Below are 27,483 nucleotides of genomic sequence, written 5' to 3'. Positions count from 1 at the left end.
CTTATTTAAAAGAGGCAGACAAGGTAGATGCAGGGAAGAGTTTCCACTGATTGGGAAGTCTAGAACCAGGGCGTGCAGTTTAAAAATAAGGGGTTGTCACTTGGGTTTGAGATGAATTGTTTTTTTATTCAGAAGTTTGTGAATCATTGGAATTTCTCACTATGGAGAACTTTGGAGACTTGGTCTTGGAGCACATTGAGGGTAGCGATTGATAGATATAACTCAATACACATAGTATGCACAACAGAAATCAGAAATTTGCAAACATAGTTTATTCAAGCACAAATTACTTGATTTCCATTTACAGATATATTGTTATCATTTAAATAAATAGAAGACTTACAATCAAGTTGTATATGCAATTAGGTCGGCACAAATGGATGATAATATGTTTACTCCAAACTAGGCCTTGTAAGTACTGAGCCCATTATTAATTTGGTAATGATGGCACATTGTTGCTGTTAACACAAATGACACAAGAAAGCAGATGTGAGCAACAGAATGTCCAAGATGAAGCTGATGCCTGTGTTCCACTACTATCATTGCCAAGTCCTGAAGCACAAGTATGGAACAAGAACTCGATTTTCAGCCTATCGAGCTCACTCAACACACTCGCGAGAACCTGATCTTCATGTTTTAAATCTCTAGTCACTTGGGACAAAATGAAATTAATTATCTAAATTTAAATTTATTTCATGGTGCGGGCAAAACTTTACAATTCTTTTTTCAAGAGAAGGAAACAACTTGTCTAGAAATATTTTCATTCAAGTGCTCGTCACTGCTCCGAAAGCTTGTGTTAAAAATAAACCTGTTGGACTATAACCTGGTGTCGTGTGATTTTTGATGTGTCCAACCCAGTCCAACACTAGCACCTCCACAGCATGCTGTGATATGGGAAACAGATACCGGCTAATTCTCACACTGCAGCTCCCATAGGCAGCAATGTGAGAATGACCGGATAAATTTTTAACACAAAGTTTGTTGTGTGATAGCTAGTGGCCGAGGAACTGTGAGGAACCCACCTCTTTATTTTCAGAATAATGTTGTGTGATCTGTTGTGAGTGTTTGAGGGGGAAAGCAGAGCCTCAGTTTAAAAAGTCATCTGGCAGTTGGAATTTCTGACTGCACAGTACTTGCTTAGTGTTTTTCTTTGTAGCTTTTCTGTCCTCAGCTCTGAAGTAAGGGCTTGAATTTATGACTTACTGAGTTAGTGGCAATAGTATCCTCACTGTGATCATGAGCACAAATGGCTACTTTTAACATGGAGTCCTCAAGACCTCAGGTTCAGTGTCCAGTCTATGCTGATCTTCTTGACCTCATTTGGTACAGCTGGCGAAAGAGGGTGGGGGCAAGAGGGGGTTGGGTGGGGAAGTAGATGTATGGTAAGTGAGTCATTCCACAGTCAGTGCAGTCCTGTAAGCCTTTGTTGGAAAATGGAAATGTGTGGTGGGCAGATGAGCATAGAACTGAACTCCGCTGTAACGCAATGCCCATGGTTTAGCAGAATGTCACCAATCTCAATCTAATTTGCATGTAAAACACTTGGCTACATTGGCAAGGTGCTGTGCTGCATGGAAAGACAGGCAGATAGGTAACCTACTATTTCCTTGGTTCTGTATGTTGTTTGCATCAACAGGGCACGTACACAGCCAAGAGTGATTCTATTTCGACAACAGCACATGTGCTTAGCCAAGTGAAATTCATTTGCAGCACTACCCATTCCATATTTGGGTCACGAGACCAAATCATTTACAGACAAAACATGCAGATTTTATTTCTGCCAATGTGAGGTAACCACCTGCACTTTGCATCAGTTTTTCAGATGTCAAAGATGCTATGGCGCCATTTTGAAGAGTAGCAGACAAGCTATCCCTTGTATATTGGCTGATAACATTCAATCAACAGGAGCAAAAGAAAACAGATTTTCTGATTATATTCTGTTTTGAACACTGTTTTGCTCAAATTCCTGCATTATAATAGCTATACTTCAGGTGTATTCCATTGGGTACAAAGCATTTATGGTGTCCTGAGTTACATATGAACAAGGAATAGACCACTTGATGCCTCAAGTTCAACCATTCAATAAGATCACGGCTGGTCTGATTACTCCACATTCCTACCTCCTCCCAATAACCTTTCACCTCCTCATTTATCAAGGCACAGTGGCTCAGTGGTTAGTACTGCTGCCTCACAGCGCCAGGGACCCAGGTTCAATTCTACCCTCTAGCAACTGTGTGAAGTTTGCCCATTCTCCCTGTGACTGGATGGGTTTCCCCCGATAGTCCAAAGATGTGCAGGTTAGGTGGTTTGGCCATACTAAATTGCCCTGTAGTATCCTGGGATGTGTAAGCTAGGTGGGTTAGCCATTGGAAATGCAGAGTTAGAGGGAATGTGGTGGGTCTGGATGGGATGCTCTTTGGAGGGTTGGTATGGGCCAAATGGCTTCCACACTGTACGGATTCCAAGAATCTAACTAGCTCTGCCTTAAAAATATTCATGGACTGCTTTTCGAGGAAGAGAGAGTCCTGAGGACTCCTAACTCTCAAGAGAAAATAATCCTCAGATCTGTCTTAAATTGGTGACCCCTGATTTTTCAAGTGACTTCCCTAGTTGTAGATTCTTCCACAAATTTTCCATACCAATCCTATCAAGAACCTTCAAGAACTGTGTGTCAATCAGGTCACCTCTTATTCTTCCAAACTCCACTGGATACACAGCTAGCCTGTCCAATAATGTCCTCAAAGAGAGGCCCGTCCATTCCAGGTATTAGTATGGTCAACCTTCTCTGAACTGCTTCCAATGCATTTACATCCTGCCTTCAATAAGGAGACCAATACAGTGTACATTATTCCAGACGTGGTCTCACCAGTCCCCTAAAGCACAACTTCCCTACTTTTCTATTAATCCCCCCGCTGAGAAACATTCATTTATTAACATCTACTAGGTATGGCAGAGCCAATCTCCTGGTTTTGCATATTCCCCATTTGACAAAAAAAATTGAGAGAAACATTTTCACCACTCTCTTGGGCAAGACGTTTCTCCTGAAACTCTATTACCAAGTGACTAGCTTTAGATTAACACAAGTAACTCGAGGTCTTTCCCTAGCGGACTGGGCCTGCTGGAGTTTAGAATTATGCTTGATGATTCAAGCGAGAGACTTGTTGGCATCGTGGTAAGTGGAAATATAGATCTGAGGTTACATTCAGATCAGGCGTGATTTTATTGAGTGGTAGAGTGTGCTGAAGAAGCTGAATGTCCGACTCCTCCTAATTTGTCTGGTCATGCCATTGGGCAAGCAATCCAGAAGTGCAGCCTAATGCTTTAGGGACAGAGATTCCAATTTAACTGCAGCAGCTGGTGGTAGAATTTAAATTCAATAAATAAATCTGGAATTCATTTAGGGAAGGGCATTGACTGTATTTACCCCATCTGGACAACCTGCAATTCCAGGCCCACAGCAATGGTTAATGTATAACTGCTATCAAAGGTCACTTAGAAATGGGCTACAGATGCTGGCCTTAGCTGTGATGCCCACAACTCCTGATGTTGACACAGAGTGGTGTCCATTATGAAACAAGGCCAGTAACTCTCAATCCTTAAGGTAGCCTCCTGCCACTCAAATAACTTTTCTGAAGAAGGGCCCAGACCCGAAATGTCAGCTTTCCTGCTCCTCTGATGCTGCCTGGCCTGCTGTGTTCATCCAGCTCCACACTGTGTTGTCTCTGACTCCAGCATCGGCAGTTCCTGCTATCTCCTACCACTCACACTTGATATCCTGTGTCGCATTAAACTGTGCACATACTGGGGACTTGCATAAAGTTAAACAGGATCGCACTAGCAAGTGCGTTCAATACATTGCTGATCAAAATATGTTAGGCTTTATGAGTGTGTCTGACATCACCTTGGTAACCTGTAGCCTGACATGTTCTCCCAATGACAACCAAGGACACAACTACAATGGGATTACCAAACATCTTTAAAAGCAGTTTGCCTTCAATTGCGATACTGTCCTAAGCATTAGCAATACACTGAATAAATAACCTAAGCAACAACACTGATATTGGCATCAATAAGTTTAGGGCTGTTTTAATATTAGAAAACACAAAATGATTTACAATAATTTCTTCAAAACAAAAGCAACATTTCCGCAACACAAGTTAAAACAGCATTAAAGATCTTCTCCCTCAGATTAAAGTTTTGAAGAATATTACAACTAAACAGCAATGATAGGAGTTTCAGAATTGCTCGCTTCCCAGCTGGTTGCTTAACTGCATTAAGAAATTCTTGTCACAAATGTATATAGAAGTTTTCTGGTGAGCATAACTGACACCAATTAATTTACTTGAAGCAGGTTAAAATAGTAAAACTTGCCATTTTAAGTTCATCTGAATGAGTTCATATGCAGGCTAAAGATTGCACACCAATCAATTGTAGCCTTAATAGATGTTGCTATTAACTAAAGAATAAAGCAATTAGCACTGTTTATGTTGTCTTTACTATGTATGATAATGTTGAGATAAGTACTTAAAAAGTTTTAAGTTGTAACTAATGCTGTGGTCACATTACTAGACAGTCTTATTACTGCATTGTGCTCAATTTATCACTTGCAATTTATCAAAGTATATTTTCGGTAATATTAAGTGTTGCTAAAGATAATTTAACAGAAGTTTAATTCTGCTTAGTTCTTGGAACATCAAGGGGAAATTTATCAGAGGCCTTCTGGATTATAGTGGGGTTCACACTGAGTGATCAGGGAGAAAAGCTTTCTGCTGGATGTCGAGTCAGTAACCGAGGATGTAGGAATAAGAAAATTGAGGTTTCAGGGTGGTGTACTTGTATCTGGAATGCAACGCTTGTAAAGATGTTGGAAACAGATTCAGTAACCATGTCCCAGAGGGAGAATTACACAAAGTGGAAAAACGTTCAGAGCAGCAAGGAAAAATAAAGCTAGAATGCTCTTTCAAAGAGCTAGCACAGGCATGGAAGGCCAAATGGCCTCCTTTACTGCATGATTTCATGGGTTTACATGCTTTTGAATCACTTCCTTTGCTACTCCTTTCTCACATCCCCACACCCCACATTACCAGTTTTAACTCTTAGCGAGAGAGCGCTGCTGGACCTCAGTTATGCAATGGGATTACTCATACCGTTCAGGCAATGTGTAATTTACACCAGGAAAGCTTGCTTCACTATGACCCTAGCGCAAATGCACAGCCCTAACTATATCAGTTATTTATTAACGAGAGGCTTTGTGCTCTGCACTTGTGCCAACAATTTTGTTGTGAATGATGAGCTGGCAGATAAGGAAGACTTTAGCCCAATATCTTTGGATGGTTAAAGCTGGTGATGTGGTGAAGACCTTGTATAAAACTTTCCTCTGTGCAAGTAAGTGGACAAGCAATTTAGGGATCTGCACACTTTGCATACATATGCACAACAGGTTTAAATCCACACTCTCATTTGCCTGCACAAGTTACACATAAGCTGAAACCAAGAAAACATGGAGGAATTGATTTAAGGTTCATCCAATTAATACATTAAATCACCAACAAATGCTGCACTATTAATGCAACAAGAACCAGTAATGATTAGAAACAGAACCAGTTTGTCAATTTAAGTACCAGGCTACATACCAAAAACCTAACAAGAAGCAATTGCACCCATTGCCTGGTAATCTGACAGCTTGTAGAGCACAGGACAACTAACCAAGGGACATACAGCTACCACTGGTCCAGTTGTTCACTTTTAAATTATGTTGTCCACAAAGCACAAAACATAGAACATTTACAGCAACAATTTGAAAGCTGCCAGTGATACTATATTGAGGGCTCCCTTTATGTTGGGCTGTACTCATCCTCCAAATTATAGCTGGTCAGGGAACACTGAACACAAGCCACTGCCACCAAGTAAACACCATCTCATTAATGTTCAATCATCCTTTGTGTATTTAAACTTTGAGGCCTCTGAGCAAGTTAAGATTACGGGATGCGCTGACTGAGCATTGCAGGTCAGATGGAAGCTGGGAACAACTAAATAAGTGACACAGAAGCAGTGTTCCTGTTACAGAGAATGGTGCTATCACGTTTATGCTGGCTACCGCGGATTGAGAGGAACTGGAGTTACCAGATACACTTGCTTCACACCGTGAAGGAAATTATAAAATGGCTTTGCCAGTAAGCTCTTACAAACGACAGGCTTCTAAAGCTGTTGATTCGCCAATATCTCCACTCACAAAATACCAAATTCAGTGGACACATTTTCCCACCCCGGCACAACTGCATTCTCCGAGTGACACCGAAACGGAGGCCTTACAGGAACGGTGGGAATGTGGAACTGGTTACCACTGGTTGATGTGAATAATAGATAATAACAATGGAACAATAGATAACAAGGGGAAAGCTATAGGGGCAAATGATTGGAAGGATACAAGGATATGAGGCAAAGTAGTAAGCGATGAGCATAAGCACTGGCAAAGACCAGAACATTCAAATGGTCTGCTTTGTTATTGTAAAACCCGACGTAATTTGATTGGTTTTGTGAGCTGAGATGCCTGGTCTGCCCCTGCCCCTTCATATTGTTTGGTAGGGGACGGGTGGTGAAGCAGGGTGGTGGGGAGGCTTTATTTTTTGGGTGGGGTGGGTGGGGTTTGATTTGGTTGCGGTTTCACTGTAAAGATAAAAACAAATACATTTCTTCCCAGTAACCCCAACAATACAGGCCTCTTGTCCTACATGCCTGCGTGGGCATCATGCTAGAAACTTTCTCTCTTGAAAAACAAATCACCACCTCTTCTACCGGCTGAACAGTTTGCAAATATACTCTCTGGAACTGCAGCTAGACCCCACTCCCCAACCCCTCCTTTGGGCAAGCTCACTGGCCACTTATAGGACCTTCCCCCCACTCCCACTGCAGGCAGAATTGGCAGTTCAGCAGAGATTTCAGTTGCCAAGGCCTGTCAGTGGTGGGACGAGGGTGGTTGTGGTGAGTTGCGGGGACAATGGGAGGGAACAATGTCAAATCCTCAATTAAGAAGCTGCAGGCAGAACTGGTCTGGTGCAGGACCACTCTCACCGTTCACAAGTACAGGTGCTGTATTCTCAGCATACTGTTATTGCTCTTGGTCACCTTCAGGCCTGGGTAAAAGAAAGGATACACCTTCTCTGTGAAGTTGGCGTGGAAAGTGAACAGATGGGAAAAGAGATCCGCATCGTAAAAGGAAACCCTTCCTCCTTCGTAGTCCAGGTAGATCCCAATCCGGGTGGGGTTGCCTCTCACCTCAATCACTTTAGGGTGGAAGAGGAATGCCCCGAAGCTGTCATTCTCCCTGTATATGGTCCAGTACCCGTGCTTGGGAGACTGACGCAGGTCACCCTTGCGGTTGATGGACTCTTTGGCAACACCCAGGCTCCAGTCTTTGCCATCGCCCACATCAACCTGCCAGTAGTGCCTTCCTGATGCAAAGCCATCAGAGCCCAGGATGAAGGGTGCAACACTGAAGCGCTCCGGAGTGTCAGGGACCATCTTAGGCTTCTCATTGTACCTTACTCTGGTTGGGCCACAGAGGGAGAGGTGGGAGCATGCAGTGGCAGGGTTGAAGGTTAGATTTGACAGACCTGTAAAGATTATTCAACGTTACAATGTTTCAGATAAGCAAGAATTTAAAACAAAAAGAATTGTTTCTCTGCCGTCAGGTACGTATCTTTACAGAAAGATTAAACTGGTCTGGTTTGCTTCTTCCTGCATTTATATGTCACCCATCAGAACCTTAGGACAAAGCAAACCATCTTTTCAGCCTATGGGATATTTTCCTCATTGCATCGCAATTGACCAATCAAACAAAGGCGACATAAAGAAAAGGTAATAAGAACTGCTGATGCTGGAGTCTGAGATAACACACAGTGTGGAGCTGGATGAACACAGCAGGCCAGGCAGCATCAGAGGAGCAGAAAAGCTAACGTTTCGGGTTGGGACCCTTCTTCAGAAAGTATGGTCCCAACCCGAAACTTCAACTTTCCCGTTCCTCTGATGCTGCCTGGCCTACGACATGAAGAAAAATTGTTTTTCTCAGTGAAGGTTCAGGATCTGCAGTGTACGGTCCGAACATGTGATGAAAGCAGGCTCAGTCAAGGCTCTTGAAAGGAAACGTGATCACCGTCTGAAAAGGGATAGGTTGTGGGCCTAAGGAATAAAGGTGGGGGTGGGACGGTAGGCGAATTGACCTTGCAGAAAGCCAGGACATGAAGGACGAACTAAGCGATCTCCCTTCTGTGCTGTAACTGTTCTATGATCCTTTAAGGCACTGTGCAACACAGGAAAAGTTGCAGCCAATGTGCACACAGTAAACTCCCAAAAACAGCAATGCGACAATCACCAGATTATTCTTTTTTTCAAAAAAAAGACATATGGCTCAGCACACCCGGGAGAGCTCGGATTGTATCGACTCCCCCTGCTGCCAGGCCAATAGGGTGGGCCAGGCCGCAGCTTTAGTTCATCTGAAAAGGCAATGCCTCCAACATCGCAGCACTCCCTCAGGATTGTACTGGGAGTGCTGGCTGAGCTCACACTCAAGGCTCTGGAACTGCAATTTGAGCCCACAACTTCAGGGACTGAGGCAAAAGCACTCCCCACTCAGCCACTGCTGCAAGGCAAATGGCTCGTGTTGGAGTGCAGTTCCAACAGCGCTGGGCAGCCTTCATCACCCTCAACCCTCCACTGCCCAGCAATGGATTATCCCAAACTGGGGGGGCAGGTCAAACACCTTCACAGTTCAGCCTGATCAACCCCTCAACTCACTTACACTGAGTCAGCAGGAGGCCATTCGGTCCCTCAAGTGCACCGCCAGTTCGATTAATGACATATCTTTATGTAAACTATCACCTACCCATCTTAATTCCATAAGAAATCGTGGGGCCTTCCCCAACAACCACCCCTCCCAGCGCCCTCGCCCAAACAGGCAGCAGAGATAAAAAAATCTGTCGCTTTGCGTCACCTGGGTTTAAGATCTTGAACATATTTTTCCACGTCCAGTACTGTAGCGGACCCAAGTAGTTCTCTGGCTTTACCTTCACAGATATATTCTCCAAGGGAGCCACGCAAACCTTCGCTCTACATTCAGAAGCGAAAGAAGCAAAAGTTAGAGCCATTTCTTTACTGACGGTGCAGTACTGGTGTTCCAAACGTCCCTCACTGGGACAACAGAAAGTATTGCAAATAGATAGATACAGAAGAGACACAACTGTTCAGTAAGCCAAGACCAGTGACATCAGACTCATGTTATGAGGCTAGGCAAGGTTCTACAGGGGACCCAATAGAGACTTTAAGGATGTTGTGAGATTTTGGTGTGTTTTCATCGACAATCAAAAAAAAAAAATCAGAGGCTACAGATTTTAAATAGTTGAAAAAACATCTAGAAAGATTAAGTGTTGTTACAATTCTTTACACCTCAAAAATAGGCTTAAAATACTTTTTTCTTTACAGCTCGAAGGTTACAGGAGGTGCTTTACTAATGCAGGTTATTCTATCCAGATAGTGTAATAGCCCTTTCCACTTTTCTATGAAGAGAGAATGAATGTTGTGTCTTTGTTGAGGATCGTTCAGTCATAGAATTGTGTGGGCAAGTTATGTGATGAAACCCAAGGGTAAACATCCACCAGATTAAATTTGTCAGTTTTTATTCCCAGTATTGTTTCGAGTAATTTACATTTTCCAGTTTAACATTAAGTTCTTCACTCTGTGACTCTCATTTCTAAACTAAATTGTTTAGTGCATTTGAAGGCAGGTAGAAAATATTTGTTTATTGTCTCTGCCATTTCCCGATGCCCAAATGTAAATTAATTGCTGGAAAAACTCAGGAGGCCTGGCAGCACCTGTTGAGAGAAAGCAAAGTTAACGTTTGCGGCCAGTGACTCTTCCTCATAACTTTACTCTTGTTAATATCTCTTTCCTGGAATTTGGCCTATATTTCGAAGGGAATGGAATATAAAAGTAGGGACGTGTTTTGCTGTAATTATACAAGGCATTAGTCAGACCACAGCTGAAATCCTGTGGAAAGATATACTGCCTTTGGAGGCAGTCCACAGATGGTTGACTAGGCTGATACCAAGTATGGAGGGACTGTCTTACGAGAGTGGTTTCGTAGATTGGGCCGGTACTCGTTAAAATATAGAAGAATGAGACAGGATCATGTTGAAATGCACAAGATTCTTAGAGGACTTGACAGGGAGATGTGGAAAGGTTGTTTCCTCGAGGGAGAATCTAGGACCAAAGGGCATAATCTCAGAATAAGGGGTCACATATTAAAGGGAGATGAGGAATTCCTTCACTCAGAGCATTGTGAATTTGTAGAATTCTTTACCGCAGAGAGCCATGGAGGCTGGTTGTTACGTATATTCAAGGATTGAGATGTGGCCTCACTGATGCCAGGTATAACTGAAGCAGAATAGCCTAACTTTTGGGTGTCAGAGAGCAAGGATCTCTGGGTTGTTAATGGAAGACTGTTACTTTTTTTTTACTTCTTAAAAATTTATTCATTCACAGGATGAGGGCGTCACTAGCTAGACCAGCATTTATTGTCCCAGAGGGCAGTTAAGAGAGAACCACATTGCTGTGGGTCTGGGCTTGTTTGTAAGTCAGATCAGGTAAGGATGGCAGTTTCCTTCCCTGTGAACCAGATGGGGTTTTCCAACAATCGACAATAGATTCGTAGTCATTAGATTCTTAATTCCAGATATTTATTGAATTCAAATTCCACCATCTTCCATGGGGGGATTCAAACCTGCGCCCAGACCATTACCTGGGTTTCTAGATTAACAGTCCACGATAATACCACTAGGTCATCACCTCCCCAGGATTACAATTAGGGTTTACAATTAGGAGTGTAAACATTAAGACCATTGGGTTGCTTTTGATTTAGGGTAATCAAGCATTGATTTTAATTTAGAAAACCCACAAATTGGACGTTTGGGCAGTTCAGAATGAAACTGACTTGGATTGGAAGCACAATATAGTTTCTCTCCTAAAAAGGAAAATGGAACAGTTCAAAGAATACGTTACCTTTGCAGAAAGTTGGTTCATACAACTTCCAGACCAGGAGTCTTGATTAGAAATCAACAGATTATTGAAAGCTGAGAAAGTATAAGTTTTCAGTTTTGAAAGTATTCATGGAAGAAGAACTGTGAAGAGTCATTTGAATCAAACGTAGATTTCAGATAGAGGGGTCGTCTCTCCAGATTTGATGCTGTAATGTAATGGTGTTGGAGAATAAGTGAAAACTTTGTTTTGCCGTGTGTTTTAGGATTTTTCTAAACTGTGGTCTATATTTGGATAGCTTAGTAATTTCGATAGCTGCATCAAATAATCTCTTCACGCACCTGAATAAGCTCCATCTGAGCTCAAATCTCAAAGCTGCCACTGAAATGGGAAAACCAAAGAGCTCCCATTCCTCAATGTATTAGTTGAAGAAAGAGTTCTTGAGTGCAATTTACTGAAGCCTACATTCAGCCTATGATTTCAGGGATGAAGGGTTTGTCAATTGAGGAGCGGTTGAAGACTCTGGCTCTGTACTCATTGGAGTTTAGAAGGATGAGGAGCGATCGGATTAAGACTTACAGAATACTGAAAGGCCTGGATAGAGTGGATGGAGAAAAGATGTTTCCACTATAGGAGAGACTACGATCTGAGGATACAGCCTCAGAGTGATTCTGTAGGACTGAGATGAGGTTCTTTACTCAGAGAGTAGTAAGGGCATGGAATGCCCTGCCTGCAAAAGTAGCAGACTCGCCAACTTCAAGGGCATTTAGATGGTCATTGGATAAACATATGGATGATAATGGAATAGTTTAGGTTAGATGGGCTTCAGATTCGTTTCACAGGTCGGCGCAACATCAAGGGCCGAAGGGCCTGTACTGCGCTGTAATGTTCTATGTTCTAAAAGGAATTTCTTCAGCCACAGGGTGGTCACTCTGTGGAACTCATTACAGTAGACGGCTGTGTTGGCCAAGTCATGGAGGGTATTTAAGATAGAGATAGGCTCTTGATTAATAAGGGGATTGAGGGCTACGGGGAGAAGCCAGGAGAATGGGTTTGAGCCATGATCGAATGGTACAACAGACTTGATGGGCTGAATGGCCTAATCCTGTTCCTATATCTTTGGTCTTACAGTTCGCTGGTCAATGTGTGTGTTGTGGTTCCTACAGTTCCACTTACTGGCAAGTTGTGAATAGGGCCCTAGCCATCTGCTCAGCTGATGCATATCAAAACTATCCTGTGAAATGTCAGATCAAATCATCACTCATTGTATCCGGTGAAAACGCACCAATCGGCTTATGTCCACTACTTTGGCCCCGGTGATCCCCAGTCTACCTGAAGAACTCCCACCATTCTTCATCAAGACAGTGCTAATGGGATCTCCCATGTCTGAGGGAGAGAAAGTTTAAAAGTCTCATCCTAAAGATTGCACTGCCTACAATGTGGTACTCCCTTAGTACTGAACTGAAGAATCAGCTTATATTGTTGCAGTTGAGTCTTGGAGTTGGTTCTGAGCTCAACTTTGCTACGTAAAGGAAAGTATGCTATCCACAGCATCACAAATTAACCACATCATGCATTATTTCTTGAAACATTTATCATTTCCTACTTACTGTCACACCTTTATGCTCCCAGTTTATCTAAGCCAACTTTCCAACTTGGCTTTTTTAAAGTTTGGGACCTTTGTTTGGGACTTAACCACATCAATCTCAAAACTCAACATAGTGTTCGCTTGTATTATGATCATTTCTCCCCACCCTAAAGAACCCTTTACTATAAAACTGATAACACCAGTTCTTTGCATAATGGTAGACTGAAAAATAGTCTGCTCGCTGTTTAGGTAAACAAATATGTTGTTCTAGAAGATAGTCTCAAGATATATTCACCCTCAAATTTATTTTTGCCAATTTGATTTGTCCAGTTCACATAATGGTTACAGAGTTCCATGGTATTGTCTTACCTCTGTTACATACTTGTCCAATTTCCCAATTTGTACTCTGCACAACACAACACATTTAGGAGGTGGTAAACTACTCATTTGCTCTTTGCTATTTCTTAGCTCCAACTGTATGGATTCTGATTTTCTGGGCTGAGATCCTCTCTCAATACTGGCCTTACCTCTTCTTTTACCACCCAGGCTCTCAGTATCCTCTTCCAAGTACTTTCAAATTTATTGCATACCTGAGAAGTTAGATTTTAAAAGTTGTTGAAATTCCCTAGGTCTTCGGTTCTTTACCCATGTGTTGATCTGCTCATTAGAGTGACCAGTAACATTGAGGACAATAAAGTACCTTCTGTCAAACATAAGCTTGTCAGTGTCTTTTTAAAAAGTTCTCTGCTTACAGCTGCCGCACTGATTGTAGATTCCCCTTTATAACAATAATAAGACCTTATGAAGTATCTTCATGGAGTTAAAACAGTAAAACCACACGACTAAATAGGAATAAACCTAACAAGCTTTAACACGTGGTAATACGGAACTAGAATTGATTACCTTTTCTGTGTTTCTTTCAGATTCTGCAAATGCAAAATAAAAAAGAGATTAGAATATAAACACACAAGATTTGATTTATTTTGCACAAGTTAACTTGGAGGATTTTTAAAAATGAAACTAATCTTTTTTGTTTTTAACCAGCAAGACCAATAAATACATTTGTCCACCCAGTTGGTTTGCTGGTCCATATCAGAGGGCAGTCAAAGAGTCAACCATGTTGCTGGGGATTGAGAGTCACATGCAAGCCAATAATTAATCAGGCTGTGCTTTTCTATTAAAAAAAACATGTATTTAAATTTCCTAGCTGTCCCGCTGTGAATTCCAACTCATGTCTCTACCTCATACCTCTGGATTACTCATCCAGTGACCAAACTGTTACCCAGATTCTGGTTTTGACAGTTGCAGCTTAGTTATATGGCACGTACTGCACCGAAGCAGAACATTCAGCAAAGCAGTTTCTTGCTGTTGTTAATGCTCCACATTCAATTCCTCCTTCCCTTCATCCAATCCTACCAGCATATCCTTCAATGCTTTCCTTCAAACAGAGATCCTTCAAACCCATTCACCTTGACCAATTCTTTGTGGTGATACGGCCTACCACCCTAACCTAAGACGGATTTCCTGAATTCTTCCAACTAGATTTGTGTGTGGCCACTCTACCATCGGAAAGTCTCTGGTTGTGGTCTCACATGCAAACTCATGTGGAGATAACTTCATGGTCATCCGTCCGTCTCCTCTTTGACGAAGAATAAAAGAAAATGCCTCAGCCTGTCCAAATTTTCCTGACAAGTGTAACCTCCTAATTCACACCAAAAAGCAGAGTTTCTCTAAGGTGAACTGACTGATAAGGTTGGGCTGTTATTAATGCAGACCTGGTGGCTCCAATGGCACTTCACAGTCATGGCAATTAGCCAACAACAGTCTCGCTCTACCTTGCTGCCCTCAGTACTGGAGGCCAGCCAAATTCCACTGGACTGAGCACCGAGCTGTAGAATCATGCAGAATTCACAGCGCAGAACCAGCTCAGGTGGCTCATTCCATTAAACAAACTCCTCTTGAATTCCTTGGTTGGATTCTTTACTGGCCATCCTACATTACTAAACCCCAATTCTCGATCAGTCCATTGGGGGCAAAAAAATCCCTAAATTACAGACCCCATCTGTCGTGAGATGGAGAGGGGGTGTCTGTGGCCACTGGTCTTTACATTTTGGCTTACTGTTTGCAGACTGCTAACAAGCAGCTAGAGCCTGGCCCCGGATAGGTGAGAGAATGCGAGCTGGTTTACCGATAGGAAGGTAATGTTATCCTTCTGGTTTATCTCCTCCTCCATCGCCTTGATGCTGCCATCCAGTGACAACAGATCTCTGGGAATCTGATCGATCTGCCGTTGTAATTGGTGGCTCTGTTGGTTCACCTCCTCCTTCAACTGCTGAAGCAGGACAGATTCCTCCTTGTAAAGAAAGCTGTGCAGCTCCTCGAAGTTTTTCTTGATGCTGTCCACTATACTCTGGGTCATGTTCTAGGCCCAAGCAAATACATGCAGTTAGTAAGTTTCACTTTAAATACATATACAGACATGCATCTGCACACAGAGTTCATGCTGGATTCACAGCCAATAACCTGACTATCTCTGGCTGTGAGTGACTCCCCCCACACCTCCCCAGAAGATGTCTTTGTAATCAGTTTATCGAGTTATACAGCATGGAAACGGACCCTATGGTCCAACATATCCAATTGCTTTAAGATCGAAGATACTGTCCTCAGACCCAGCCCCAAACCCTGTTCTGCAGCCACTGAATTAATTCATCAAGCGTCCAGATGCCTATCACTTCAACACATTGTGTTCCCACACCAACATTTCTATCACAGGCCTGCTGCAATATTCCAGAAAGGCTCAATGCAAGCTCAGGGGGGAACAACACCTCTTAGGGACCTCACAGCCTTCAGGACTAGCATCGAGTTTAACAATGTTGTAGCAAGAATATCCCCTTCCTCGTCTCTTACCTACCCCAACAATCCCAGGTACTGCGATGAAATGGGTTGCTTTCAGCACAGCCAACCCATTTTCAACTACCCGCAGCCCCCACTGTCAGCTATCTAGCTTTCCATCTTCCCTGGCTTATTATCAACAATCCCTTTGTTTGTCTCCCCATTTCCCTTCTTGCTCTCTCTGGGCTCCCTCTCCACCATCTCCTCATTCTTTTTCCCTCACAAATGCACCCCCGTCTTCAGCATAAATACCACCTTCTCCGAGCTAATTCTAGTTCTGAAGAAGTGTCACTGGATTCGAAATGTTCACTCTGCTTTCTCTCTCCACGGGCACTGCCAGACCTGCTGAGTTTCTCCAGCGAATTCTGTTTTTTGTTTGAAACGATTCCTTTCCCTGGGAAATGTCTGAAGCCAGATCAGGCTCTTTCCTATTTTGGCAAAATGTCCCTGTTTGAGCCTAAGTCAAGCTTCCAACTACATAGCCAAGGCAGAGTATTTCCACCTTAAACACAATGAACGATCTCCATCTGCTGCTGAAACCCTCAGCCAGGATGATACTCAATCACCAGATCGGACTATTCCAAGGATTTCTTCGCTGAATGCCCATCTTCAGCTCTCCATACTCCTACAGCTTGTACAAACCTTTACAGCCCATGCCCTGATTTGCATCAAATTTAGTTTGCCCATCACTCCTGTACTTGCTGACTCCTAGTCCATTAACAGTTCCATTTAAATTTTCTCACCAAGGTCAAATTTCTCATATCTCCACCAACTCAGTCACTTCCTCCAAATCTGGCCACTTGTCTATCACTAATTGTAATCATTCCACCACTGACAATTGGAAATGTAGCTTCCCGGCCTCTAGTACAGGCCCTGGCATTCCCAGCTCTAACTTCTCAACCTCTGTCTCTCCCTCAAAAGCTCATCCTTTGACCAAACATTTGGTTAAATGTTTCCTCCTTTTCATGCCAAACTCTGGCAGGTAACATTCTGATGAAAAGATTTGGGATATTTTAATGGCTGGCAGACACAATACAAGTACGGGTGGTCGTTGTCGCACATGAGAAGAAACAGAATCACACTCAGCTAAAATGCTCCTCCCGTGGGTTTCAAAGGGGGTGAAAGGTTGTCAGGAATAGGCAAGAATGTGGAATAATTAAATCAGCCATGATCTTATTGAATGAGAGATGCGGACAAGCGGCCTACTCCTGCTCCTAATTCATACGTTCACATCAATAATAGCCAATTGGACGAGGCACCAGAGGGATAGTGGCACCAGCCTTACACCTGAGTGGGCAACAAATGAATGGGTCATGTGCAGAAAGTGGTGCATTGCTGCCAGCAATCAATACCTCTCCTTATTAACATTCAATTTTACATTCTAGTCACTCGCAACATACATTCAGATAACGACTCGAATAAAACCTGACGGAAGTCAGGAAAATGCCAAAAAAAAAAAAGATGCCATGGCAGAAGAATTGTGAGAGACGGAGGCATTCACTCTTCAGGAGGGTTTTAAAAGTGAGCAGTGAGGTGTTGCAAGGTGGGAGGGAATTGTGAAAGATTAAAGACACTGAGTGAGGAATGCCAGAGGACATCGGATTTTCCAACTTCTGCACAGGTTTGCTGAGAAAGTATTTCAAGATCAAAAATAAGGAAAGGTTTGGATCAAGTGAGTCAAGTCAAAACTGTTTTCAATGACTGAAGGCTCCATAACCAGAGGGCAAAGATTTAAGGTGATGGGTGTGACAGGAGGGGGAAAATAAATCAAGATTAGAATCACTCTGTTTGAGATAATAGTGGTGATAGTTTCAACAAGTCTTTAAAATGGGCTAAATATTTGATGGAGGGAAATATATCTAGGATATGGGAAAACAGCGCAACCAATTAGACTGCTCCTCAGAAGGACCAGTACAGATTTTGTTTTATTCATTCACAGGATGAGGAGCATGTTGCTTTAATTGCCTAGAGGGCAGTTGAGAGTCAACCACATTGCTGTGGGTCTGGAGTCACGTCGGCCAGACCTGGTAAGGGTGGCAGTTTCCCTCCCTGAAGAACATTAGTGAACCAGATGGGATTTTCTGAAAATTGACAATGGATTCATGGTCATCATGACTCTTAATTCCAGATATTTATTGAATTCAAATTCCACCAACTGCCGTGGCTGAATTCGAACCTGGGTCCCCAGAACATTATCTGGGTCTCTGGATTAACAGTCCAGTGATGATACCACTAGGCCATCACCTCATTCAATAGTCTGAATGCTCTCCTCGTATACTCTACAATCCGGTCATTCTGAATAATCACATACAGATACATAATTTAAGAGTTCAACATAACAAAACAGTGTCAAATTGCGAGGTTAGAAAAGGGGCACCGGCCTTACCAAGGTGTCCTCCAGCAGACCCTCAAATTTTCTTTTTGCTACGTTTCGCTTTTCAATCAAGGTTTGCAGTTTGATCACAGATTTCTGAAGTTGTGTCTAGGGGGGAAAAAAAAATCAAATCACAGCATACTGAGGCTCTGCAAGAGCAGAAGATACAACAGGAATCCAGAATTTATGTGATTTTATGGCCATAGAACAGAATTTTTAAATTCAGAAATAAGTATATTTAGTGTCAAGTTGTCATCCTCGGAGACCTCAACATTAACTCCAGATGCCATGATATGTCATGGCATCAGGTCGCACATAGGCAAGGAGATTTCCTAATGATTACACCCCACCAGCTCTTCCCAGTTGAGGGATCACCGCTTTATGTTAAACGCCACTTAGAGGAAGCACTGAATGTGCTAAGGACACAGAATGTACTTGGTTGAGGGTGGGGACACACACACCCCCCAGTGTCCACCACCAAGAACGGTTCAACAGCAAAACTACTGACTGAGTTAGCCAAGTCCTAAAGGACATTGTTGCTAAACTGAGAGTCTGCGGCCAGTTGTGACCAACAAGAGGGAAAAAAATGTCCTTGACCTCATCCTCACCAAGCTGGGAGCTGCAGATGGATCTATGACAGCATCGGGTGCATTGACCACTTACACAGTCCTTGTGGAGATGGAGTCCCGTCTTCACACTGTGGGTGCCCTCCATCCATTATCACTGTGCTAAACAGGGCCGATTTCAAACAGACCTAGCTGTGGACCATCAGCAACAGCAGAATTGGATTTTACCACACTCAGTAATCTCGCTAGCCAGTACGTGGATAATGGGCCAAATGGCTCCCTTCTGCACCATGTTCTGGCATATCGCCAACTCCACTATTACCGTTGAGCCAAGAGATTAACCCTGGTTCAATGAAAAATATAGCAGGGCATGTCTAAAAACGAGGGGTTGACCTGGTGAGGTTACAATAGTGTCCTCTGCATGCCAAACAGCTGAAATGGCATCAAAAAACTGGGCTAAATAAACCCACAACCAACGGTTCAGTTCTTGTTTTTAATTCACTCATGGGATGTTTTATTTTATTTCAAAGAGAATGAAGTGTAAAAGTAGGAAGGTTTTTCTAAAACCATGCAAAGCACTAGTTGGACCACGGCTGGAATACTGTGAACAGTTTTGGGCCCCTTACCTAAGGAAAGATGTTGGAAGCAGTCCAGGGAAGGTTCAGTAGCTGGTACTAGGCCTAGAGAGACTACGTTATGAGGAGATGTTGAGTGGCTTTGGCCTGTATTTATTGAAATATAGAGGTGACCTTGTTGAAACATACAAAATTCTTAGGGGACTTGAAAAGGGAGATGCGGAAACGTCTACGACCAGAGGGCATAATTCAGAATAAAGGATTGCACATTTCAGGCATAGATAAAGGAGGAACTTCCTCTCTGAGGGTGATGACAGACCACAGAGGTCTGTCGAGGCTGGGTCATTCAGCATTTTCAAGGTTGAGGTAGACAGATTTTTAAAAGGGAATTAAGGGTTATGGGGAAAAGGCAGGAAAGTGGAGTTAAGGATCATCATTAGCCTAACTGTCTGTTAGGTACAAGATTAAATGTATCACTTAGCTCCAAGGTGAATAACCTGTTAATCTGCCTTTAGCAATGTTGGCTGAGTAAACACCATCCGGGACACCGTAAGGGCTTCTGGTTTTTCAAAGGACAGCCCCTGCTTGGTGAGGAACTGGGCCTCAGCTTAGGTCCGGTCAATTAGCTGTACAAGTATCATACCCCTGACTCTGAATGAGAGCTCCAGCAGTGCCGATTTGAGATTTGAAACAGAGAAGGGCAGATGCCCGGTGTGCAACACGTGAGCCATATGTGTCGCGGGACACTTGCGTGCCTGGGGAGGGGTGTGTTGGGATGGTAGCAACGTCACGGAGAACCTGAAGTTAACTGAGAAGGGCGTGGTGTCACACTTGGTACCTTGAACTCCTCCGCAGCCTCCTGTATGTTGAGGACATCGTGATGCAAGTGTTTCCTGGAGTCCCGGCAGTCCAGGCAGATAACTTCGCAGTCTGTCACACAAAAGCGTTCCATTTTCTTCCGGTGCTCTGGGCAGGTGTGCTGGCTGGGGAAGGTCTCCTCTAGCTGGGCACATCCTTTGCAGACTGTCGCCACGACACTCGAGAGCTTGCGGTTACTCTTCAAAGCACTCGACCCAGAGATATTGGAGCAAACCGCGCAAACCAACTGGCCCTGCTGCTCCCAGTATTTTGTAATGCAATCCCTGTGAAGAAAGGATTAGATGATAGGTTATTTAGCTGGGAGTTACAAAACGTAGGAGCAGAAGTAGGGCCATTCGAGTCTGCTCCGTCATTCAATGAGGTCATGGCTTCTCAGATGATCCTCAACTCCACTTTCTTACATTTTTCCCCATAACCTTTAAATGCCCTTACTGATGAAAATCTGTCCACCTCAATCTTGAAAATGCTTAATGAGCCAGCCTCGACAGACCTCTGTGATCTGTCACCATTCTCAGAGAAAAAAAACTTCCTCATCTGTCTTAAATGTGAGATTCTTTACTAGGAATTATGCCCCTCTGGTCCTAGACTCTCCCAAGGGGGAAAAAACCTGTCCACATCTCTCCTGTCAAGTCCCCTAAAAATTTTCAATGTTTCAAAGAGGCCACCATTCATTCTTCTATATTCTAAAGACTATAGGCTAAACCTACTCAACATCCCCTCATAAGGCAGCAGTTCTTCTCTTCCTGGTATCAGCCTATTGAACCATCTCTGGAATGCCTCCAACACCAGTCTATCTATCCTTAGATAAAAGTCCCAAAACTGTCCACAGTATTCCAGTTGTAGGTCTGACAATCATGGACCATGATGGATCAATTATGCAGCAGGATCTTGATCAGCTGGGCAAGTGGGTCCAGAAATGGCAAGTGGAGTTTAATATAGACAAGTGTGAGGTGTTGCATTTTGGAAAGTCAAATCCAGGTAAGTGTTTCATGATGAATAGTCGGGCCTTAAGGAGTGTAGTGGAACAGAGGGACCTTGGAGTTCAGGTGCATGAAATTGGAGTCAGACGTAGACAGAGCAGTGAAGAAGGCTTTTGGCACACTGGCCTTCATCAGTCAGGGCACTGAGTACAAAAGTTGGGAAGTTATGTTGCAGTTGTGCAGGACATTGGCGAGGCCACACCGAAAACACTTTCGGTTTTAGTCACCTTGGTATAGGAAGGATGTTATTAAATTGGAAAGGGTGCTGAAGAGATTTACAAGGATGTTACCAGGACTCAAGGGACTGAATTATAGGAAGTGGTTGAAAAAGCTAGGACATTTTTCTTTAGTGTGTAGGAGCCTGAGGGGCAATCTCATAGAAGCATATAGGATCATGAGAGCCATGGATAGGGTGAATGCGCTCAGTCTTTTTGCCAGGGTTGAGGAATCAAGGACTAGATGCATTAGTTTAAGGTAAGAGGGGAAAGAATACATGGGAACCTGAGGGACAGCTTTTTTTTTTTGCGCAGAGGGTGCTAGGCATATAGAATGAGCTGCCCGTGGAAGTGGGTGAGGTGGGTACATTAACAACATTTAAAAGGCATTTGGACAAATACATGGATAGGAAAGGTTATAAGGATATGGACCAAGTGCAGGGAAATGGGGTTAGCGTGGATGGACATTTTGGTCAGCATGGATGGACATTTTGGTCAGCATGGATCAGTTTGGGCCGAAGGGCCTGTCTCCGTGCTGAGGACTCTGTGACTAGTACCTTGTGTAGTTTTAGCAAAGCCTCCCTACTTTTATACTTCATTCGCTTTGAAATTTAAGCCAACATTCTATTTGTCTTCCCAATTAACCGATGAACTTAGCTTTTAGTGATTCATGGGCAAGGACTCCCAAATCCCTCTTGTGTAGATTTCTGCAATCTTTCTCCATGTAGACAACATTTAGCTCCTCTACTCTTCCTGCCAAAGTGCATAACCTCACACTTTCCCACATTATATTCTGTCTGCCAAGTATGTGCCCACTCACTTCACCTGTCTGCATCCCTCTACAGACTCTGTCATCCTCACCATTTGTGTTTGCACCTATTACTGGTTTAGACCAGGGCAATCTTTCAGCTTTTACCTTTAGGGACTTAAGTATATCCAAGGAGCTTAATGAAAGGACAGATTTGCATTCATGTAACATAGCTCACAACTTGAAATGCAGGACATGCAGCTCAAACTTGTGCACAATTTTCTGAAAACAACAATCACAATTTCAGTGAGATTGGTTTTTGCTGGATAAAGATTAACCCAGGACACCAGGAAGTACTTTCCTACTCAAATATTGCACCATGGGATGTGCACATCAACGCAAGAGTGCAGATGGCACTACCCTTCATTACTGATCTTAAAGATTCTTGGGATTTAAGTTCCACTTAAGTCAATGGTGATGAGCTATCTTCGTGAACCACTGCAGTCATGGGGTGTGGGAACACTTGCAATGCTGCTAGGGAGGGAGTTTCAGGACTTTGATCCAACGATATTGAAGATGATTACAGATGCATGGCTCGAAGGTGACTGTGTTCCCATGTGTCTACTGCCTTTTGGGGTCGGGTGTTGGTTAGCTCAGTTACCTAGATGCTGGTTTGCGATGCAGTGTGATGCTAACAGTGTTGGTTCGATTCCCAAATTGGCTGAGGTCACCATGAAGGACTGTCCTTCTCAAAACCACCCCTCACCTGAGGCTTTGTGACCCTCAGGTTAAACTACCAACAGGTGTCCCTCTCGCTCTAATAAGAGAGCAGCCCTATGATTTGGTGAGACTTTGGTGATTTTAACTTTACTGCCCCTGTTCTTATGGGTGGTTGAGGTCGTAGGTTTGAAAAGTGCTAACGAAGAGCCTTGATGATTGCTGCAGTACGTTTTATAAACAGTGATGAACACCAACTGGCTACAAAAAGGCACGACCAATACTCACTCATCTCAATCCACATGGACAAGGAGAACCACAACTTCGACTGGGACAACACCAAGATCCTGGGACAGGCTAGGCAGAGACAAGCACAAGAATTCCTGGAAGCATGGCACTCCACGAAGCATGCTATTAATAAACACATTGAACTCGACCCCATATACATTCCACTATGGAAGTGAGGCAATCCATCTCAACGGACCCCAGAGTTTAAAAACCAGATGGGAAAACACACCAACGCTTCATCAGAGGCTGCACTGAGGATGTTACCAAGCACGGTAACGAAACATCTGCGGAACAAGAAATCAACTTGGCGAGCCAACCAACCTCAACACCCACAACCCGGGCTACAGATCTACTCCAAAACCTTAGTGATGTGATACATGATAACTGCTGCTTGTTTCAGTGGTGGAGAGGGTGAATATTTATGGTGGTGGATTCTGTGCTGATCAAGCGACCTGGATGTTATCAAGTGTTCTTGGAGCTACACTAATCCAAGCATGTGGGGAGCATTCCATCACACTACTGACCTCCAGCAGGACAACACTCCCTCAGCATTGTACTGAACCTGGATTGGTTCTTTAGCACTGGAGGGGGTGCAGAGGAGATACACTCGGTTGATTCCAGAGTTGAGAGGGTTGGATTATGAGGAGAGACTGAGTAGACTGGGCTTATACTCATTGGAATTCAGAAGAATGAGGGGAAATCTTATAGAAACATATAAGATTATGAAGGGAATAGATAAAGTGGAGGCAGGGAGGTTGTTTCCGCTAGCAGGTGAAACTAGGACTAGAGGGCATTGCCTCAAAATAAAGGGAAGCAGATGTAGGACTGAGGTCAAGAGGAACTTCTTCACCCAAAGGGTTGTGAATCTGTGGAATTCCCTGCCCAGTGAAGTGGTTGAAGCTACCTCATTGAATGTTTTTAAGGCAAGGCTAGATAAATTTTTGAACAGTAAAGGAATTAAGGGTTATGGTGAGTGGGCGGGTAAGTGGAGCTGAGTCTCAAAGATCAACATTTTTTTAAAAGTCTTAGGATGATTCGCCTTGCAGCAGTTGACTGAATACTGGTGAGATTTTGAGCTGGCTGTGAATGCAGCCTTGCTGACCATTAAAAATTCAAATATCTTCATTTATGCTCAACACTGAGTTAGCTTTGTACATCCAATAACTTTCATGCCGTCTTGACACAAAGGGGAAATAGAGCCAGTTAACAAATTGCTTAATCTTGATTTGTCACACACAAGACCAACTTGATGGTACAATAAAATCTAAAGTTTCCATTGTGGGAGTACTGCAGTTGTAAGGTAGCTGTTTTTTGGTTACTAGCCTAAACTGAGGCAACCCTGCATGATCATCAAGCTAGACACAAGATCCCATAGTTCTGAAGGATAGCAGGGGAATTCTCCCTGGTGTCCATGGGGTCTTGCTGTGTGCAACCTGGCAGACACATTTCCCACATTACGACAGTGGCTACAATTCAAAAGGCACACAATTCAATCTGAAGCACTTTGGAAAGTACAGAGATTGTGCAAGAGGCTTTTCTATTTTGCAACAACCTGCCAGATATTGTGGTTCATTTCTGGCGTAAGCCCATAATGTAAACAAACTATTGCTTATCTCAATTTCTTAAAGTGGAATTTGAACTCAGTACCCTTGCATTGCTAATCCAGAACTAAATCCAAACTTAGTTTCGTACTTCTCTTCAGTCCGTCATAGGTAAAACAAACCCAAGCCATGACACATTCTTCCTCCACTCAAGCCCTGTAACATTCACCCTGCCAAGTTCAAAAACAGTCCCTCCACCAGCCAAGTGATGGCAAACCCTTCTCCAAGCCCAGTGTCTGCTGCCCCGACCACTCCCAGCTTAGTGTCAGCACTCTGCTTCTCTCAGCCCAGTATCTGCTCCTGCATTACTCACAACCCAGTGGCAGCAGCCCCCTTTCTCCCAACCAGTGTAGTGTCAGCTCCCTCCAGCGCTCCCAAACCAGTGTCAGCTGCCTCCACCACTCCCAGCTTAGTATCAGCGTCCTGCATCTCCCAATCCAGTGACAGCTCCTGCATAACTCTCAGCCCAATGGCAGCACCCTCCTTTCTCCCACCAGCCCAGTGTCAGCTCCCACACTACTCGCAACTCAGTGACAGTTCCCCACTTCTCCCACCATCATAGTATCAGTTCCCTCCCATCACTCCCAACCCAATGTCAGCTCCCCTCCGCCACTCCCAGCCTCCTCATTCCTTCTCCCTATCAGCCAGTAAGTTCTTGCCTCTCCCAGCCCAGTGGATCCTCCTCTCTCCCCCAGCCCAGTGACATCGTCACCCAGAGCTCTATGGCTCTCCCTTTCCCAGCCAATTATCCTCTCCAGATAAATAATCTCCATCCAAGCCCAAAGTCCTCCCTTTCCAAGACCAATGTTCATCCCCCACACCATAATCGGTCACATTGTGAGGTTCTTAAGGCCCAGATCAGTCACTACAGCGGACTTGTACCTGCAGAAGTAATGTTCGCATTGTAGCTCCACGGGGTCGGTGAAGATCGCCTGACAGAGGGAACAAGTCAAGTCCAAGACCAATTGTGACAGGCTCTCCGCCGCCGCCATCTTGGATAGAGTCTCCGCCCATGGAAACGACTGCGGCGGCATCGGCCAATTAGAGAAGGGGACAGGCGCAGTGGGCGGATCTCGGCAGCAGCCAATTGGCAAAAAGGTTATCCGTAGCCAATCCGCAAGGTGTTAACACCTCCACCAATCGCAGCTTCGATCAGGCTTAGCCGTAGCCAATCATAAATTCGGCCTGCCTCCTAGAAATGCTGCAGGTATCCGCGGCTGGGGTGTGTTGTTAAGACGACCGGGAGGACAGCGACCAATCAGTGTATCGGTTGGATCCACGGCCGCCACTGGTTGCTACGGAGATGCACCTGACGTCACAACGAGTGCGATATGCGGCCAATAACGAGTAAGGTGCGGACCAGGTGTAAACCAATCGCCAGACCAGCAGCGTGGGCGACCCCGACGGATCTGGCCAATCATGCCGTCGAACCGGCCTCCAAATACCCTCAGGTCTCTCATTAAGGCCGCTACCGCTGTTCACAGGTTCTGGCCGAGCAGATACAATAGGTTCAAGACTGCTGAGCGTGTCAGGCCTCGGAGCTGCCACTGCACCAGTCTAGTGTGCAAGTACGGCCGCAGCGCCTCCAAGGCTTCCCGCCTACAACACTGGAACTCTCTGTTGAGCCATCTTGTGGTACAGCCGGTGGGCTGCGCCGCCGGGAATAGGAAACACCGCACACACAAGAAAGCAGCGGCCCGGAAACGGCTGGGCCGCAGGACGAGAGGGAGGGCCAGCGGCGGAAAAGTCCGCAGCAAGATAATGGTCCGCAAAAGATTCGTGTGTCGACCCAGATTATCACGACACTCGGTCAGCTGAGCGACATAACAAACTTGACGCTTCGACATCTTAGCGCCCACGTTTGCTTTTGCAATTGATGATAAAGTCAACATGACCAGGAACCTGGCTCAGGGGATTAATTAATAATTAAGAGTCTTAACAGACTGGGAAATTAGTATTTTAGCGGCTGGGTGTCTTTGCAAGTTGCACGTAGAAACATTTCTCCATATTGCAAGGGAGAACTTCAGAAGAGTATTATCTAAATAGAGAAAAGCTGCAGGTAATACAAAAAAAATGGATGGATCAAGTGAGTGAGTGAAAAGCTGACAAATGGAGTATAATGTGGGGGGAAAAATGTTTCCTTCACTTTGAAGGGTACAACAAAGGAATAGTGATGTTTAAATGGACAAAACAGCAAGAAGCTGCAACAAAAGGGGACCTGGGGGTACTTGTGCATGAAACGCATGTAATTGGGAATGCTAATGGAACGTTGGTTCTTGTACTCCAACCCCCTCAAAACAAGCATAGGGAAGTCTTACTGCTGGTGTACAAGGTGCTGGTGAGAGCACTACTGGAGTACTATGAGCAGTGTTGGTCCCCTTAACTAATAAAAGACTTCATTGGAAGCAGCTCAGAAAAGGCTCACGAGAATGATCGCTGGTATTGGGAAGGGGTGGGGTGGGGAACACTATATTATGAGCAGTGGTCAAACTAGTTTGGACTCTACTCACTGGGGTTTAGAAGAATGAGGTGACCTCCATGAAGCGCATAGGATTCTTGGGAAGCTAGACCAGGTAGGTGCTCAGGATGTTTCCCTTACTTGAGCCTCTAGGACTAGAGGGTATATTGTCACAATAAAGGATGAATTTCTTGAGGGTTGTTAGTTTTTAAAACTCCTTGTGACAGACCTGTGGGGTAAGACACTGATGTACACTGAAGGCTGAACTTAACAGCTTGATTAGTATGAGATTTAAGGGTTACTGAAAAGGCAGGAAAATGGACGTGGGATGTTGGATTAACTACAATCTTGGCTGAATGCTCTACTCCTGTTTGTTGCTTATGATTGAACTATCCGTGCATTGTAAAATGTTGACTTGGTACTGCCAGAAGTTCTAGGCACCACTCTCTTTTTGGGAAGGGTGTGAAAGACAGTAAATATTTATAACTTTCTGAAGAAGGGTCTAGGCCTGAAACGTCAGCCTTCCTGCTCCTCTGATGCTTGGCCTGCTGTGTTCATCCAGCTCTACACCTTG

General features: G+C 44.1%; 1 protein-coding gene across 4 annotated transcripts in view; it reads right to left on the bottom strand.

Annotated features, from left to right (window-relative positions):
• LOC109935267 (zinc-binding protein A33-like) overlaps positions 1-25,888 on the bottom strand; it is a 38,628-nt gene extending 12,740 nt beyond the window's left edge. For 3 of the 4 annotated variants that reach the window (XR_007265536.1, XM_048616617.1, XM_048616616.1), the window contains exons 1-6: positions 25,334-25,888; positions 19,862-20,165; positions 17,895-17,990; positions 14,805-15,038; positions 13,520-13,542; positions 8,990-9,105 (exon numbers count right to left, since the gene is read on the bottom strand). Coding sequence is in view for 3 of the 4 variants with exons in the window: in XM_048616617.1 (XP_048472574.1) it covers positions 8,990-9,105; positions 13,520-13,542; positions 14,805-15,038; positions 17,895-17,990; positions 19,862-20,165; positions 25,334-25,485 (925 nt within the window). In the remaining variant the exon portion in view is untranslated. Of the gene's footprint in view, positions 1-250; positions 7,614-8,989; positions 9,106-13,519; positions 13,543-14,804; positions 15,039-17,894; positions 17,991-19,861; positions 20,166-25,333 lie in introns of those variants that run through there. The other variant, XM_020533931.2, reaches the window with a different exon arrangement.
• Positions 25,889-27,483: the final 1,595 nt, after the last annotated feature.

This window comes from Rhincodon typus, chromosome 35 (assembly GCF_021869965.1).
Source record: "Rhincodon typus isolate 14 chromosome 35, sRhiTyp1.1, whole genome shotgun sequence".
NCBI classification, from domain to species: Eukaryota; Metazoa; Chordata; class Chondrichthyes; order Orectolobiformes; family Rhincodontidae; genus Rhincodon; species Rhincodon typus.
This window is presented reverse-complemented; position numbering and strand designations above follow the sequence as displayed.